Source organism: Barbus barbus (genome assembly GCF_936440315.1).
Source record: "Barbus barbus genome assembly, chromosome: 35".
NCBI classification, from domain to species: Eukaryota; Metazoa; Chordata; class Actinopteri; order Cypriniformes; family Cyprinidae; genus Barbus; species Barbus barbus.
This window is the reverse complement of record NC_136763.1, coordinates 26,021,293-26,037,256: the sequence shown is the minus strand read 5'-3', so window position 1 is coordinate 26,037,256 and position 15,964 is coordinate 26,021,293. Positions and strand designations below refer to the sequence as shown.

General features: G+C 39.0%; 1 protein-coding gene across 1 annotated transcript; it reads left to right on the top strand.

The window, feature by feature from the left end:
* Window positions 1–429: 429 nt before the first annotated feature.
* On the top strand, window positions 430–10,679 carry LOC306855124 (uncharacterized protein). The gene is made up of 4 exons (XM_079393574.1): window positions 430–590; window positions 1,792–6,041; window positions 8,827–9,014; window positions 9,354–10,679. Exons 2-4 carry the CDS (start codon window positions 1,838–1,840, stop codon window positions 10,056–10,058), a joined length of 5,097 nt encoding a protein of 1,698 aa, XP_079249700.1. The 5' UTR covers window positions 430–590; window positions 1,792–1,837; the 3' UTR covers window positions 10,059–10,679.
* The last annotated feature ends 5,285 nt before the right edge of the window (window positions 10,680–15,964 follow it).

Sequence of the window (15,964 nt, the reverse complement as noted above, 5' to 3'; positions counted from 1 at the left end):
GTCTGCATGTTCATAGTACTTCCTCTTTTGAAGAGGGATTTTGTTTTTTTAGTTGTTCAGTTGTGTTGTTATGTGCTGCACTCTGTCTCTCTTACTAGCTCACGCTCACTTTTTCTCTCTCTCTCCCTCCCTCCATCTGCTCTCTTCCCTATCTGTGTCCATCTCATTTAGTCTTTCTATCTGGATCTCCATGTTGCGGTATGATCTTCACTTTGGTTTGGGTTCATTTCTTTCAAAGTGCTGGCGCCCTGAACTTTGTTTTTAATGGTATTGTCAGTGACTTCTCTCTTCCTCTTTCACTCTCTCTCATATACTTTTTACATTGTGCTGTCACTGTCATCCAGTCACATTTGCATGAATGACGTTTGTATTTCCTCCATCAGCAGCAGAAATGGCTGTAAGAAAACTAAAGAGGGAAGAGGAACCAATGGCCTTTGTGGTGAGAGAGGGTGCTACAGTCACATGCTCGCTGTCACTCTCTTGTTCATTTTACCTCGCACTGTTCCAAAGCTGGATTTTTGTTTCTACATTTTGGAATTAATTGGGCAATCTTTAGCTGCTGGCGTGTCACCTTTAAGTTCCAAGCTCTGGTGAGTGACCTGTGATTGCACTATGTTAGAGCATGCAGACTGATCTTCTTCATATCTCTTGATGAGCTTGATAGGAATCTTTCATAAGCGTAATGATGTGATACACAGACGACAGGGCACAGATAAAGGCATGTGAACAATACAAAAAACTGTACTGTTTCAATTTAACTTCTTTACTTCTGCAAGTAACTAGGAATGGAAGGTAATGTTATTTTAGTTCATATAATTTAAAGCCGGAGCTTTTCAAATCTTTTTTATTTTTTAATCTTTTTTTTTTCACAGTGATGTAATTTGTAAATTTGCATTTGTCTAATAATATCTGTCCTGTGAACAAGCTAAACTGTACAGCATCAGATTTAATGAACATAGCTGTAGAGCCAGGGTTCCTTTTTTTTAAGACAGTAAAAGTTAATGACAAACTTTCTGCAGACCTCCAAATAATACATTTTTAGACAGGATTGCCTTAACTCTAAAGTGTAAAGAACCTCACAAGCCAAGTATCATCATAAATCTGCAATTATGTTACAAGAGCTAAAACAGAAAATTTGAGAAAAAAGATAAGCAAAGTTAAGTAATTTTTAAATAATAATAAATGTCTTTACATTTCCATAAATGTGAAAATAATCTAGTCTAGGTAGGAGGTCCTTGATGCTATCATTTTTCTAGAAATGAGTCATAACTCTACCACCACCATTTTCTGCTCATACTCCTCTGGTGCTTCTGCAATATGCAAATATTGGCCATGTGTTCACATTAAATATGAGATTCCCACTAGACTTAAAATCAAAGTCATCATGAAGTATCTTCACCACCTTTTTACATTTCCGTGATTAACTGAGCAGAGAAAATACCATAGTTATCAAATGTAAACATACTCTTAAAGTGAGCAAGTTAATTTTTTTTTTCAAATAAATCAATAATCAACCATTTTTCTGCTGCTATAACATTTTATTTTGAAGTCCAGATTAGCCAGCCAGCCAGCTTTAATACACATTTTGTAGCGTCTACCCTCTCAGTCCATTTAAAAAAATAGTGATTTGTAATATGTGTGAAATCTTTAGCTTCCTATCGCCTGTATTCCAATTCAGATTTGGGGGAAGAATCATTTGATCCAGAGTCCAGGCCTAATGAAAATAATAATAATAAAAAAATAATGGTCAAAAAAAAAATAATAATAATAATGAAACTGTTTTTTTTTTAGATAATTAGTGAGCTCCATCTCCCAGCATCACAAGGGTTGTGTTACCATGGCAACTAGCAAGCAGAGCTTTGTGAGAGCTACCGAGCCTCAGTGTTCAGCGTCTACACAGAGAGAGGAAGAGACGCGTGTAAAGGCCCCTCTCACGACTATGTATGTCCAAAGCGTTCCTGCCCCTGGCCTACAGCCATATCCTTTGGCCCAACCTGGAACCTTGCAGGATGCAACGGTTGTACCACTGTTCCTTCCAAGGATGTGTAGCAACTCGACTCTGCCCTCTCTGACACTGCATATTGCCAGCGGGGCTGTTTTGCAACAACAAAGGCTAGTGGCTCCAGCAACCTCGGGCAGACCTAAGTCTGTTGGCAAGCATATTTGCCCACAGTGCGGTAAGGACTGTCTGAAGCCCAGCGTGCTCGAGAAACATCTTCGTTGCCACACAGGAGAGCGACCATATCCCTGCACTACCTGTGGCATTTCCTTCAAGACGCAGAGTAACCTTTATAAACACAAGCGCACCCAGGCTCATGCCCGCCTTTCCAGCGAATCTGACAAAGGCACCTTCAGCAGCCAGGAGAGCACGGAGAGTTTAAAGGACAACTGTACTAGTCCATCCTGTGAGATGAATGGCGGAGATTCAGCTGACATGAAGAGGAGCAAAGAAGTTCTTCCTGTAGTGACAATACCGAGTCAGGTAGACTCTATAGAGACTAAGACAACGTCCATAGAATGGGCACTGCAAAATGCTGCCATGGTTGGATTAAGCACAACACCAGCGCTTCAAGACAACATAAATTCTTTGAGAAAAACTGTGGAATTATCAGATGGTTTGAAAAATAATCCTGCTATCCAGCAGACAAGTGCACTGAGTGAGGATAAATGTACACAGCTGACTCCAAATCGTATGCCTCTTCAGAGGCAGGAAGCTTTATTTTCCAAACCGTGGGATTCCCCAATGTCCCGAGGAAAATCTCAAAGCCACGACAGCACAGACTCTGGATTCAGTGACAGCAGTGAGCATCATTCATCCAGCAGTCCTGGAGCAAGTTTGCATTATCCCAGTATGGAATCATTGACAGAAACCACTACGGAACGGCTGGAACCAGGCGCCTCCCAGACACCCTCAGAGATGACCTCTGACCCCAAATGCAAGGTGTCCATTCAGGAGAAGCAGAAGCTAGAAGAACGGATTTCAAAGCTTATATATGAGAATAGTGTGTTGGTGGATAATAAACAACTGGAAACTGTGCGGCCAAGAAAGACAATATTGTCAAAACAAGGAAGTATTGATCTTCCTGTGCCATACACTTATAAAGACTCCTTCCATTTTGAGATAAAGAGCAGCAAGCACAGCTCAAGCTCACAAAATCAAGACAGAGGAGGTGGGGCAATTCACGGCTCTGTGCCTACACAGCACTCTACTGGCTTGGAGCATGCACCATTAACACGAAGCAGTTCTTTACCCTTCCCTATGGGTGGCAAACCCACTGATGGAGCAATGAATTTTAATCTTAGCAGACGGTGCAGTGCAGGGCATGTTTACCCATTAAGGTCATCAGACCAACGAGCACCATGTCATCGCTCACTAGTTAGACAGGTAGCGGTAGATCGTCTGCCTACTGCAGAGGGATCCCCAGTTGAAAGAGGTAGTATTAGCAGCCTTAGCTTGGATGGGGACAGCACTGATGTTGGAACAGAGCCAAATATAAAAGGAAACTACAGGAAGAAAGCCCGAAAATTTGACTACACAAAATGGCACACTTACAAAGGTGGGACATTTACAAAACTCTACAATACTGAGAAAGACTGTACACTGAAGACGAAAAAGACTACACTGAATTCTGACCAAAGCCTGGGAATTCAAATTAGCCAACAGAGGGACAATGGATCCGTGTCTCTGAGCTTTACTTCCTGTTCCGTTGTGACCTTACAAAATGACCTTAAGGTGTCATATACCAGCATTGAAAATAATAAGGGGGAAGACATGGAAAGGGATGAAATAATAACACAACACACTGACTTCCATATCCCATCAGAGAGGAAGAAACTGCGCACTGGGAATGATATGCAAATGCTCAGTATTTCAGATCCTAGAACTGGAGAGGCAAATGGAAATCTGTGTGGTTTAATTAGTCAATTACCCCTGTCAACTTGTGCAACGTATGGTTCCATCACAGTTCCGGCACAAAAGGTCAACATGCAAAATCTCCACCAGCAAGGTAGTTTCATAAATCAGTTGTCAAATCCAAGTCAGTTCCTTGGTAATACTCTTAGCCCTGCTTTTTGTTTTATCAACGTGAGTGGGACATCTGGCACCCCGTCTGGTTCTATCAGCAGCCCTACTGTCCCTGAAGCCAAGACCAGCTTTCCTCCCAAATACCAGCTGAAGATTCCGTGTTCCACAGATGGAGTGTCGGCTTCTTGTTCTGGCTCTGCTTTAGCACATAGCACTTGCTCAAACATTCCAGATCTCAGGCAAAGCCACCAAACTACAGTACAGTGTCATCTTGAGAACAGTGTACAACCCTCAAAGCAGAGTCAGGGTGTTTCAATAGTCAAGATTTTTGACCAGAGTAAACAAGATGTATTGTGCGCAACAACTTCAATGCCTATTTTATCGCTTTCCTGTTCAGAGCTAAATCAAACTTTATCCAACACTTTATCCAAATGCCTGACACAGGTTCAGTCTACCACACCTACATCAATTTCACTTGTTTCTCCACCAGTGCAGCCTCAAATATCTTTGTTGCAGAGCAACTGTGCAACACGTGTGGTAGAAAACCCATCAACAGGTTTTGTATCATCAACCTCAGAGAACAATCAGCCTGTTACATCACTGAACACGTCAACAGTGAGTTATTGTTCAGAATCTGGTGTACAAACCTGTTCTTCAGTAACTATGACACCTACAGTACAAAACCATCCTGCTTCCCCTGTGAATGAATCAGGAAAACCTCTTAGTCTTTCAGGGGACACCAAATCCACAGTGTATGAGAATCATCTGAAAAGCACAGCCTCTAAAATGGCCACTGATTACTTTCAAGGGCCCCAGTCTGAAGGAAACATGATACTACTAAATGACTCAACACAGGCTCAGAACACATTTTATGTACGAACAGCAGATCTCCAGATAGTCATGCAGCTCATTTCTGATGAACAGCTTGCGCTGATAGAGCCTCATATTGAAACAACTTCAAGCACTTTAACAAACCATACAACACTTTCACAGGAGGTGTACAGCAATGATGTGACTCATGTGTGCATGGCACAGGAAATGGTAAATAATGCTGAGATGAGCAAAAATAACGGTTCCAGTTGTGAATCTGCCAGTACAATAAACAAAGCAGAAATTGTTTGTAGTTTAAACTCTCAAAATGATAAAAATTTTACAAATAGAAGCCCTCAATGTGTTTCATCTTGGTCACATCCACAGACAAAGGTTCATATCTCAGCCTCAGTGGATTACAAAAAACATCCAACTGGACAGTTGTATGAACCACAGAAGATACATGAGAATTCAAAGGAGAGAAAATCTGCTGGGTTTGAAGTTGCCACAGAGACACGCCACAAACTAGCGGCTGGAGACAAACTAAGTGAACCTCGTTTAGTGGACAGCAACTATTCTAGAAGAGGAAATGACAAAGAGCCCCAAAACTGTTCTGTCCATAACCAATATTCTGACAACTCCTCTGAGGACCAAACAGTCATAGAGACATCCAGAGATAAAGAGCTGTTCTGTTTAATGGAGCCAAATCACATTAAAACTATAACAATTACTAAGCCAGAAGAGCCAAATGAAACCATGCCAGTCACATTATCAGGACACTGTGAAAGTATACAAACAAAGATCAGAACTTGCATTTGTGAGAAAAAGACCTCTACTGCAGAATCACATCATATGCAAAAAGAGCTAAACTCCACAATACAACCCAGTCACAACAAGCCACACTGGGCTGCATGTGGCATCTCGGGTTTAGATAGAAGAGAAATGAGAGCATGTGACAAATGCAAGCTCAGCTGCAAGCACGGGACCCTGGTGACTGAAACATTTTGTCCAGGCCAAACACCTTCACAGTATGATTTCAAACAGACTTTTGCTCAAGGCCCAGTTGACTTTGGGAATGACACCTATAGTGAAGTGAAAGCATCCTGTCCGATGCTGAGTAGGACATCTAACATTCATAGCATTCTTCAAGACAGTACCAGATGTGGAGATGTCCATACACACCATGCCAATCTGGAAATATTTACAGGTGGGACCAAATACTAACTATATAATTCTGCAAGGTAATATTGTCATGCTATTTAAAGTGTAGCACTGTGTAGTACTTGCATGTGATAGAGCAACCATAGCTAGATATTATGCATAATAAATACTTATAACACAGGGTGTCATAACATTTTCTCTCCACAAGATGGTGACGAGATCTAAACTTCCTATGTGTCTGTTCCTAGACATTGTCCTCCAATGTTGCTCTTGACCTCTCTGAGAAAGTCTAATTTGCACCAACACTTGTAAATTACAGCAGACATTTTATACTTTTAACACTTGAGCTGTTGAGCTGCTAAGTTTTTGTTTGTTTGTTTGTTTTAACCAATATTTTGAAACGTCACATGCTGTAGTAACATACAAATATTATCAAAATCTTTGAATTCTTTGTGAAATGTTGCAGAATTCTAAGTGGATACATACAGAAAACCTTGCTATCAGACAGAAATAGTAATAAACTTGTTTTCCATGCAAGCATCCTTTTCTGAAGAGTACATTCTTTAACCTGTAATTTGCATTTTATTACATCAAATTAAAGGACATTCAATTTAATATTGGCCAAAGAAATTGCATAAACTGCGACCATTAATATTATATTAAAAATAATGTTTCCTGTATCATGAGAGACATGCCAGAGACATCTCAGACTGGTATGCAGCACTACGCATGAGTATAATTATGTCAAAAAAGGGCAAAGCTGTTGAACCATTTTGTCTTGCCCGTTTAAGTTATTCAGTTATATCAGTTCACTAGCAGAACCTGTTTTGAATTCAGTAGGATCACCAAGATTTTAGTGTGATAGGGTGAATCTAAGGTGAACGTCATTAAGTTGTCATCACATTCTTTGCGGCATTTTTCTGTCCTAACCTTTGTAATTCCACTGTATTCTCACACTGACCTGATGTTTCTCTGATCTGAGTCACTAGATGGAGGGAAACATTTGATCCTTGCAGTCTTTATGGTGTAAATCACACTCTGAAGAGATTCCCTTTCATTAGGTCACAGGTCACTCAAATTAGTCACAGGGACAAATATGAAGAAGGTCAAGAGTCAATCAGAGGGGCTTAGAATAAACAAAACACACAGCCCCTGAAAGAAAAAGCTGAGGAAAAGTGCTGAGGAAATGGTTGCTTCTTGAGTTAAAGTGAATTTTGGTCTCTCTATTAGAGATAAAATGAACAGAAATCTTAACTTTCCCAACTAGCCTGGACTGCCGTAGGATTGACTGATCAGATGTGTTCAGGGAATTGACAGGGTGCTCAGGATCAGAGATCACTGGAAGATGGTCCCCAAAGGGACTCTCCAGAGCAAAGACCCAGAGGTTAAAGGGAGATTTTGTGCCTGTCTCCATTCCAGACAGCTGACAAGCAATCTGAGAGCCAAACGCAGCCTCCTTTTCTGAGCAATGCTGCACAGAGACGTGCACAAGAGTTCAGCCAAACCAGTTTCACCCCAGAGAACCTGACTGATTGTTTTTCATCAAGACAATCATTTTTATATCTCCACCGCCATAATATATGGTAACATATGTTGGTCCGTGTGCCTTGATATACAATGTGAAACTGTCATGTTACTTTTTTCTTCATTTGGCTGACATTGGGTTTGCAATGAGGCATATGTTCCAGCAGGCTGAACGGCAAAATATCTGCACATTAATGACATACGTTTTTTGGCTGAAACTTGTGCATTCACAATAACAGTTTTATGTTCAGTTTTAAAGAGATTTCTGTGTCCAATTCATCAGTTTTGGATAAATAAGTTTTTGGTTGCCATAAAACCTCTTTAGTTGCCTATAAAAAAGTTGACACACAATTGGGTGTGCGTGCTCATATTTTATGAATGTTCATGTTTTGAACAACATAATAAAAAGTAACACTTCTGGTCATGTCAGTATTAAACTACAAGACCATCATCTAGCGCAGTGAATTTATTTCAGTACTTGGACCTGGCCTTATAGGACATATAAACAAACTGGATATGGGTTCAAAATGCCGCTAGTCATTTAGACTTTTGTAGTGCTTTTTTGTCTGTGATTTCTCTCTCTCTTTCTCTGGATTTAATACAAAAAATACGTTTCAAGATACAGGAACAATTGATTAGATGTACATAACTTAGGAATCATTGGTTAATGCATTAACTATCATTAACTAACAATTAGCAATATATTTGTTACAGTATTTAATTAATTAAATACAGCTGTTCATTTTTACTTCATGTAAGCTATTTGCTTCATTATTAATATTACACACACCCAAACAATTATTTGGTGTTTTTATATTGGATTGTTTTTTTATTGTTTTTCCGTAAGTGTGCTTCATGTAAAATTACGTAATTGGTTATACTGGTTTATTTATGTTTAATATGTGGTTTGACACATTTCATCTGTTTTTTTGTTTCATTTTGTTTTGTTTTGTTTTTTGGGTGGGGGGTTACATAAACAAAAGTAATGCTTAGTCAAAAAATAATAAGCTTCTCTTAAGGTAACAATTGCAGACTTTTTTTTTTCTTTACAGTGTATAAAGCTGTTTTCATCATAGGAACATTCCTCAGATCCACACAATGTTTGTGTGGACATTTGAACCTCAAAAAGATGTATCATACTACCTGCCCATATTCTTTGTGCAGTTAAATTATTTCAATACTTGGAACTGCCCTCATAGGACATACAAACAAACTTTTGTGATGGACGGAAAGAATAAGCTGAGACCTGGCTTCAGGGACAGACTCCAAAACATTCTGCTTATATTCATTCATTGTTCTGCCCTCAGGACCTGTGGAGGATGGTACCCTCAAAAGCTTGCGGTTTCAGAGGGACCCTAGGAAACGGAGCAAGGAATCAATCCCCAAAGATCCTGAGAGTGGATGTGAAGAGGGAGAAAGAGCCAGCACAGAGGTGGCTGACAAGAACAACACATGCCAAGTTTTCAAAGACAATGGCAAAAGAGACAAAAGAAAGGTGAGAGAACAGAAAGAAAGGGCTCATGAAGAATGGGAGGTCATTAGGGAGCATAGGTAGTGACAGTAGAAGTCCTAAAAGACCATTCAAATCCAAGAAAAATGTGGAACATACAAACAGGTGTTTAGCATAACATTGAGGCCAATGACGTAACCAACAACACATTTTACACTGACAGTTTACTAGACCATATACTATTTTTAAACGTTTTATTTTGATGAATTATTATAAGTATTAAGTAATAAACCACTTCACATGCAACCAAAAGACAGCGTTTGTAGACAGTCTGAGGCGATCCATAATGTGTACTAATGTTGTGTATGTTTCCTTTGACAACAGGAAGATGCAACTTCTTGTGAGAAGCATCTAACATCTGCTCAAGCTCACCCACATTTCTCTCAGGAAGTGTCCCTCAACATTTCAGAACCACTTCAGCATGATATATTTGGAGCGCCAAACAATCCAGAAGCATCTGTTTTCACAAACATTGTTTCACAAACCTTTCAACATCAAGGTCAAGGGGAATGTAACAACACCAGAGAAGACAGCATGAGGGAATATTTTGGGAACAGTCCTTCTCAAGAGACAAGACAAAAGGAGACATCTTCACCAAAATATTCTAATCAAACATGCAGACATCTTTTGGTACATCCACTCAAAGTGAATACAATGCAAACTGAATTCCAAAAGGAGACACATCCAATGGGTCCTATGAGCTACTGGATTTATTCAAAAGACAATCAAGTACAAACATTAAAGCACAAAATGAGTGGCACAAGTGTATCAGCCAGCGTTTTGCAAAATAACTCTGGTGCTTCAAAGACAAAGACTGTTAATGAAAGTATTACTTCATCATGCAGTGCTGGGCCTAGTTCTTGCAATGCCTCACATCAAATGTCTATTCAAGAGCTGCACACTCATCAAATATGTCCCCCAGCTATACATAGCAACCCAACATATTTAGGTTGCAGTAGTTACCTGGAACATGAGGACAGTAACAGCAGCAGTGATGATGAGCAAAAGCTAGTCATTGAACTTGAGTAAGGTGGACGTACACGCAAAACACTCCACTGAATTCTCACTCCCAATATTTCCACATGCCTCACTATACAGACAGCAAAAGAGCCCTTTAGCGGTTTCCCATCATTAGGCTGACATTAATTATTAATCTATATAATGGGATATTACTTTGTTAAAATGACATGCCTTATGTTGGTGTAACAGTCTGATCAAAGCTCAGACAAAATGTTTTGCAAACATTCAAAGTTTTTCAAGGCCAAACGATTGCTTTGCATGAGGAACAGAGTGAAATTTAATCATGATTCCAGTCTCATTGCTGATGCTGAAATCCTGCACACATTCATAAACTGCTGCCTGAAGAAGATTTACCACATCTTTGATGTCAAATGACATTTGCTCTTTGTCTGTCTTCCGACCTTCTGCATCATGCTAAATTTTGAATTTATCTTTTAAATGAGAAGTGACTGTGTTTACAGAGAAGGAAGCTTTTCATCTATTAAAACCTTATGATTCGCTTTGTTCCTCATAGAGCGTGCTGCAAGTTTTCTCAATCTAAGATAGCTATGGATTCAAAATGCATCTCTAGTCATTTAGACTTTTGTAGTGCTTTTTTGGTCTGTGCTTTATCTCTTTTTCTTTGGATATAATAAAAAAAATAATAATACATTTCAAGATACAGGAACAATTGATTACATGTACAGAATTAAGTTAACATTGGTTAATGCATTAACTATCATTAACTAACAATGAGCAATGTATTTATCACAGTATTTATTAATTAAAATACAACTGTTCATTGTTAGTTCTTGTACGCCCAGTTCCATTAACTAGTATTAACATTATTAATATTACAAACACGACCAGTTATTTAGTGCTTTTATACTGAATTTTTATTTTATTTTCATAAGTGTGCTTCATGTAAAGTAACAATTTAACTGGTTTAATTTTGTGAAATAGCCGATGTGATTTGACAATCTGGGCCCGTAATCCTTTTAGAGAGCTCCTAATTTAGCTTAAACATTTCTAACTAGGTGTCATAGTCATAAGATCGGTCACAAACATGATCCCTGCACGATCTAATATGTAGCGTCTTATTAACTCACTGTCATGCATTGTGTGCAACACATTTCTTCTCCCGCTTCATGTTTCGTCCATTTTCTCCACTGCTAAAGAAACTCTTAAGCCCCTTAAAAGTCCTCGTCCGTACTCCTAACAATTTTGGACCTTAAGACCTCTTTTAAGGGTTAAGATGCTTTCTGAATGACTTTTTTCTTTACTAGGATCTTTTCTTTAATTTAAAGAGGAAACACCCACATTTCTAAGAATTTTCTTAGAATTGTGTTACTAGGAGCAACTCTTAGCTCTAAAATTTTTCATGAATACGGGCCCTGATTTTTAGGTTACACAAACAAAAGTAATTATTAGTCAAAGAAAAAAAAAGCTTATTATTATAACAGTTGCAGTTTTCATCATAGGAACCTTCCTCAGGTCCACAAAAATGTAGGTTTTGTGTGGACATTTGGACCTCAAAAAGACAGTTAAACCTTACTCAAAACCACCCACAGACAATCTTCATTATTTTGTCCATGCCCACAGGTGCATCCAGGTGCATTTTATATACACACAAAACACCCAGCCAGTTCCTGCATCCTCACGCTACCCTCCATCAACAGGTGCACATGTGCTGTGAATCATACCACATTTCACAGTCCTAGGAGTTTCACCTTTAATTCTGTGAGGGCACCTGGAGAAAGCACGCAGGATGAGCACATTCTTCTTGAGAGTGTAATCTCTTTATCTGACTCACAATGGCTGAATAAGTATAAAGCCTTGGCCCAAGAATAAATTCACACAGTGGGGTTCCACAGAGATCAGTCATCAAGCCATCAGTGAATGCAGTGATGGCAATGAGTCAGCCAGTGAGAGGCCTCTGGCAGTGTGACTAAAAAGACTTTTACTCATCACAGACTTTAACCTTCCTGCACTGTTATCAGCTCTCGTTGGCTGAATGGACAATGGCTGTAATGATCACTGCATAATCGTTTATATATATATATATATATATATATATATATGAGTGTGTGTGTGTGTGTGTGTGTGTGTCTGTGCATACATGCATACATACACATATACATATATATGCATATTTGAATGTTACCTCAAATGTTAAGTGTTTACAAATGTTTTTTAATTGATCTACTGTTAAAAAAATCAACTGAAGTTGTTGTTGTTTTTTCATGCTAGAATGCATTGTGTTTTTTGTATGAGTTGTTTATCAAAATTATTTTTGTATAAATTATATTAAAGTCAAATTGTATTGTATGTATACATGCATTTACTACAAATTCTCAAAATTATGATATGAAATAATCCAGCATTTGCCACTTAAGAGACAAGATGACTTGAATGGGTAATTTGAATGTTAAACACTTTTGAAATTAAATGCACATGCAATAGCCATAGGTTACTATTTTCACTGAATGGATTAACAAGCACATTACGATTCATTAAGATTACAATACTATAAGAAACAATACTGTAGCCATGTTTAATTATTTTTAATTTAGCTTAGCTGTAAATATGCATTTGTAATATACAGTAATAAAATAGTGATTACTCTGCAACACCTTGTTACAGTTTATTTTAAGGCTTACCAACTGCCACACTATTAGTAGAGTGGCTACTACAGTTAGTTACTCCCTAAAACTGGAAGACACTGCATATACAGACAATGCTGTCAAAGGCCTGACTAGCACATGGTCAAGATAGAGTATATCCAGGGGTGTAGCAGCCTGTTAGAAACAGGTGATTCTGTTCCCTGCACTTTTTTTGACCCACCACCAATATTTCCACCGGTGTTCTCTGATTTGTCACTTGAATTTGGGTGAACTAACATTCAGCCAGTCACAAGGTGAATCATTTCTTGGGGGCATCTGCCATGAGCTTCAAATCTCCTGTTGCTCTCGTGATTTCTTTCATTCATTCACTTCTTTGCTCTTTGACGGTCTGGGGTAAAATTCACCCCAGAAAAAAGCAGAGGACGATTACATCCTTTTTTCAAACATACACTGTAAGCTTGTGTTATGTTGCGATGACACAAATCACAAGATCAAATTTCCATGTTAAGATTTAACCTACTGTAACGTCGTGTCTACACTGGATGCAAACGATGCCATGGATTTTGTGTTTGTGCACTGCAGAGTCTTTTGTAAATTCTTCCCCAATCTAAAGTTATAAAGATGCCAAAAATCATTATTCAATAAACTTTGATAACTATATTTTGTGGTCCATTGTGTAATGACCATGGCTCATGACCATACATTGAGGTCTTATGAAGCAAAAACAGTCTATGCAAGAAACTGAACATTATTTACAACATTATTACCTTTAATCTACAGCCTGTGCAAATGGTTCTCAGCACGTTCACAACTGTCTTGTTGCATCTTTCCATGTCATCCTCTTTCACATGAAAAATCATCAGCCATTGTAAATTTACATTTTGTGAGCTTTCAACACTGGTACTGCTAGTGAAGGTCTGCACACGTGTCCTCACTCTCTGATGTAAACAAACAGCATCAAATTATCTGTGTGTATAATGCTGTCCATAATTTATGTTGAGTTATGTTAAATGCATTTTTCACAGAAATTTTATACCAAATAAAATAATATAAGATGATCTACCCTTTGCTCATTCTGGCTTCCAGAACCCAGCTCCAAACTGATGAAATCTGACACCTACCGACTATCCTCAGCAGAGTGCCTACGCTGGATGACCCAGGGGTTATGCCTGTACTGCAGTGGAGGGGGACATGTCAGTTTGATGTGTCCCGTGCAGCCCCCTCGTCCAGCAGTGAGTTATGTTAATACTCCTAACGTTAGCCACTCATCCTCATTATTTGCTGTTAAACTTACTGCCTCAGATCTCTGGACCTCCTAAGCACAATCAACCTCATTTGTATCCAGAAGTGGAACAAATGGAAGACCACTTTTGTGACCCTACAAGACATTATGAATATCAGGTCATGCAGTATGTACCATCCAGCTCCTAGGCTATGCCATCAGTCCTGAGGGTATTCAAATGGCCATAGGGAAGGTAGAGGCAGTAAAATATCGGCCAGTACCCTCCACCATCTAGGAACTTCAATGTTTCCTGGGATTTGGCAACTTCTATCAACAATTCATTAAAAGCGACAGGACTTTAACTTCTCCATTAGCTTCCCTCTTAAAAGCCAAGCTAAAGGTCCACGCTTTCCAATGACACAAGCTTGAATTCACCCCTCTTTTAGTATACCCTGATCCACACAATTAATTTACAGTCAAAGTCGGCACTTCCACCAGCAGCAGGGGAAATCCTCCAAGACTCCATCCAAGTACCTATTTCTTAAAAAATCTCTACTCTGCAAAGCAAAATAATGACATTGGAAACCAGGAACGTCTAGCGATCAAGTTGGCTCTAAAAGAGTGGTGGCATTGGTTAGAGGGGCCATTCATCCATTCGTGGTACTCACTGATTATAGAAACCTAGAATATCTCAGAGAAGCCCGACGTCTCAAGCCAGATGGGTCCTTTTCTTTACTCACTTCAACTTTACCATCTCATATCATCCAAGGGCCAAGAACATCAAGGGAGATGCTCTGTATAGGCTACATTCTCTGGAAGAGACTGCTGAAACAACACAGTCTCATCCCGACTCGTCACATATTGAAGCTGGGTCAGGACTGTTTTGGCATCTCTTTTTGAGGCTCAAGGTACCCCTTTAGCGTCAGTTTTCGACGTGAAGGGTCCTCCATTGTTTTCAGTTGTTTGTCTTAATTTAATGGTTTGCATGCATTTGTAAAAAATATAAATAATTATATATAAATTTGTACTTTCACTGGAGCACCTAACCCCACCCCTGCCCCTAAACCTACCCACCTCTGAACAATATAAAACACACACATGAAAATATAAGTGCAGTCACAGGTATTTATTGCAAAAACTGACCATAAACAAGCAGTATAAAAACATTACAAATAAGTTGTGTTGCATTCCAAGTATTCTGAAGCCATACGAAGTCTTTATGCGAAGAAGAGAGTAAAACACAAGGTTTTAAATTGCTGAAAATAATCCCGTTCCATTAACGCGCTCACATCTCATTCAAAAAGATACTCCCGTCCCTCAGCATGACGCAATTGGTCATGAGCCAATAGCCTTTCACAACAGCATGACGTAACCGATCACGAGACACGCAACAGCCAATGGCATTTAAACTTTTTAAATAAATTACGATGGTAGTTGTATCTGCCTGCTATATCTTGTGTTTTATTGACAGATGGTAGGTTTAGGGGCAGGGGTTGGGTTATGTACTCATAAATGTGTAAATAATGTAATATAAATAAAAACATTTTGACTGTTTACATTGAAAAATCACACCCCTACATATATGCAATAATGGCAATCTCTTTAAATATGACAATAAAATTCCCGGTATCGGGTCGGCATATTGACACTAAGGGCTTACTATTTAAAACAACGGAGGACCCTTCACGTCGAAAAGTGACGCTAAAGGGGTACCTTGAGTGTCAAAAAGCGACGCCAAAACGGTCCTGACCAAGCTTCAATATGTGACGAGTTGGGATGAGACTGTGTTTGCTGAAAACATACCTATCATTCTGCCATGCCTCACTGACAGCCCTATACAATGGTCGCTAGAAGAAAGCATCAAGGGGGTATGGAGAGAAGGAGTCAAGTCAAGTCAATATTATTTGTATAGCGCTTTTAACAATGCAAATTGTGTCAAAGCAGCTTTACATCGGCTTGATATAAAGCTGGGTGGCTTATATCAGCTTTACAGTATTTAGACGGGGAAATAGTTGGTAGAAATACTGTCATTCTCCTCTGGACAGACAAAATCAGCAATTTAAATCTAGGCTAATGCAGAATCAGATTGT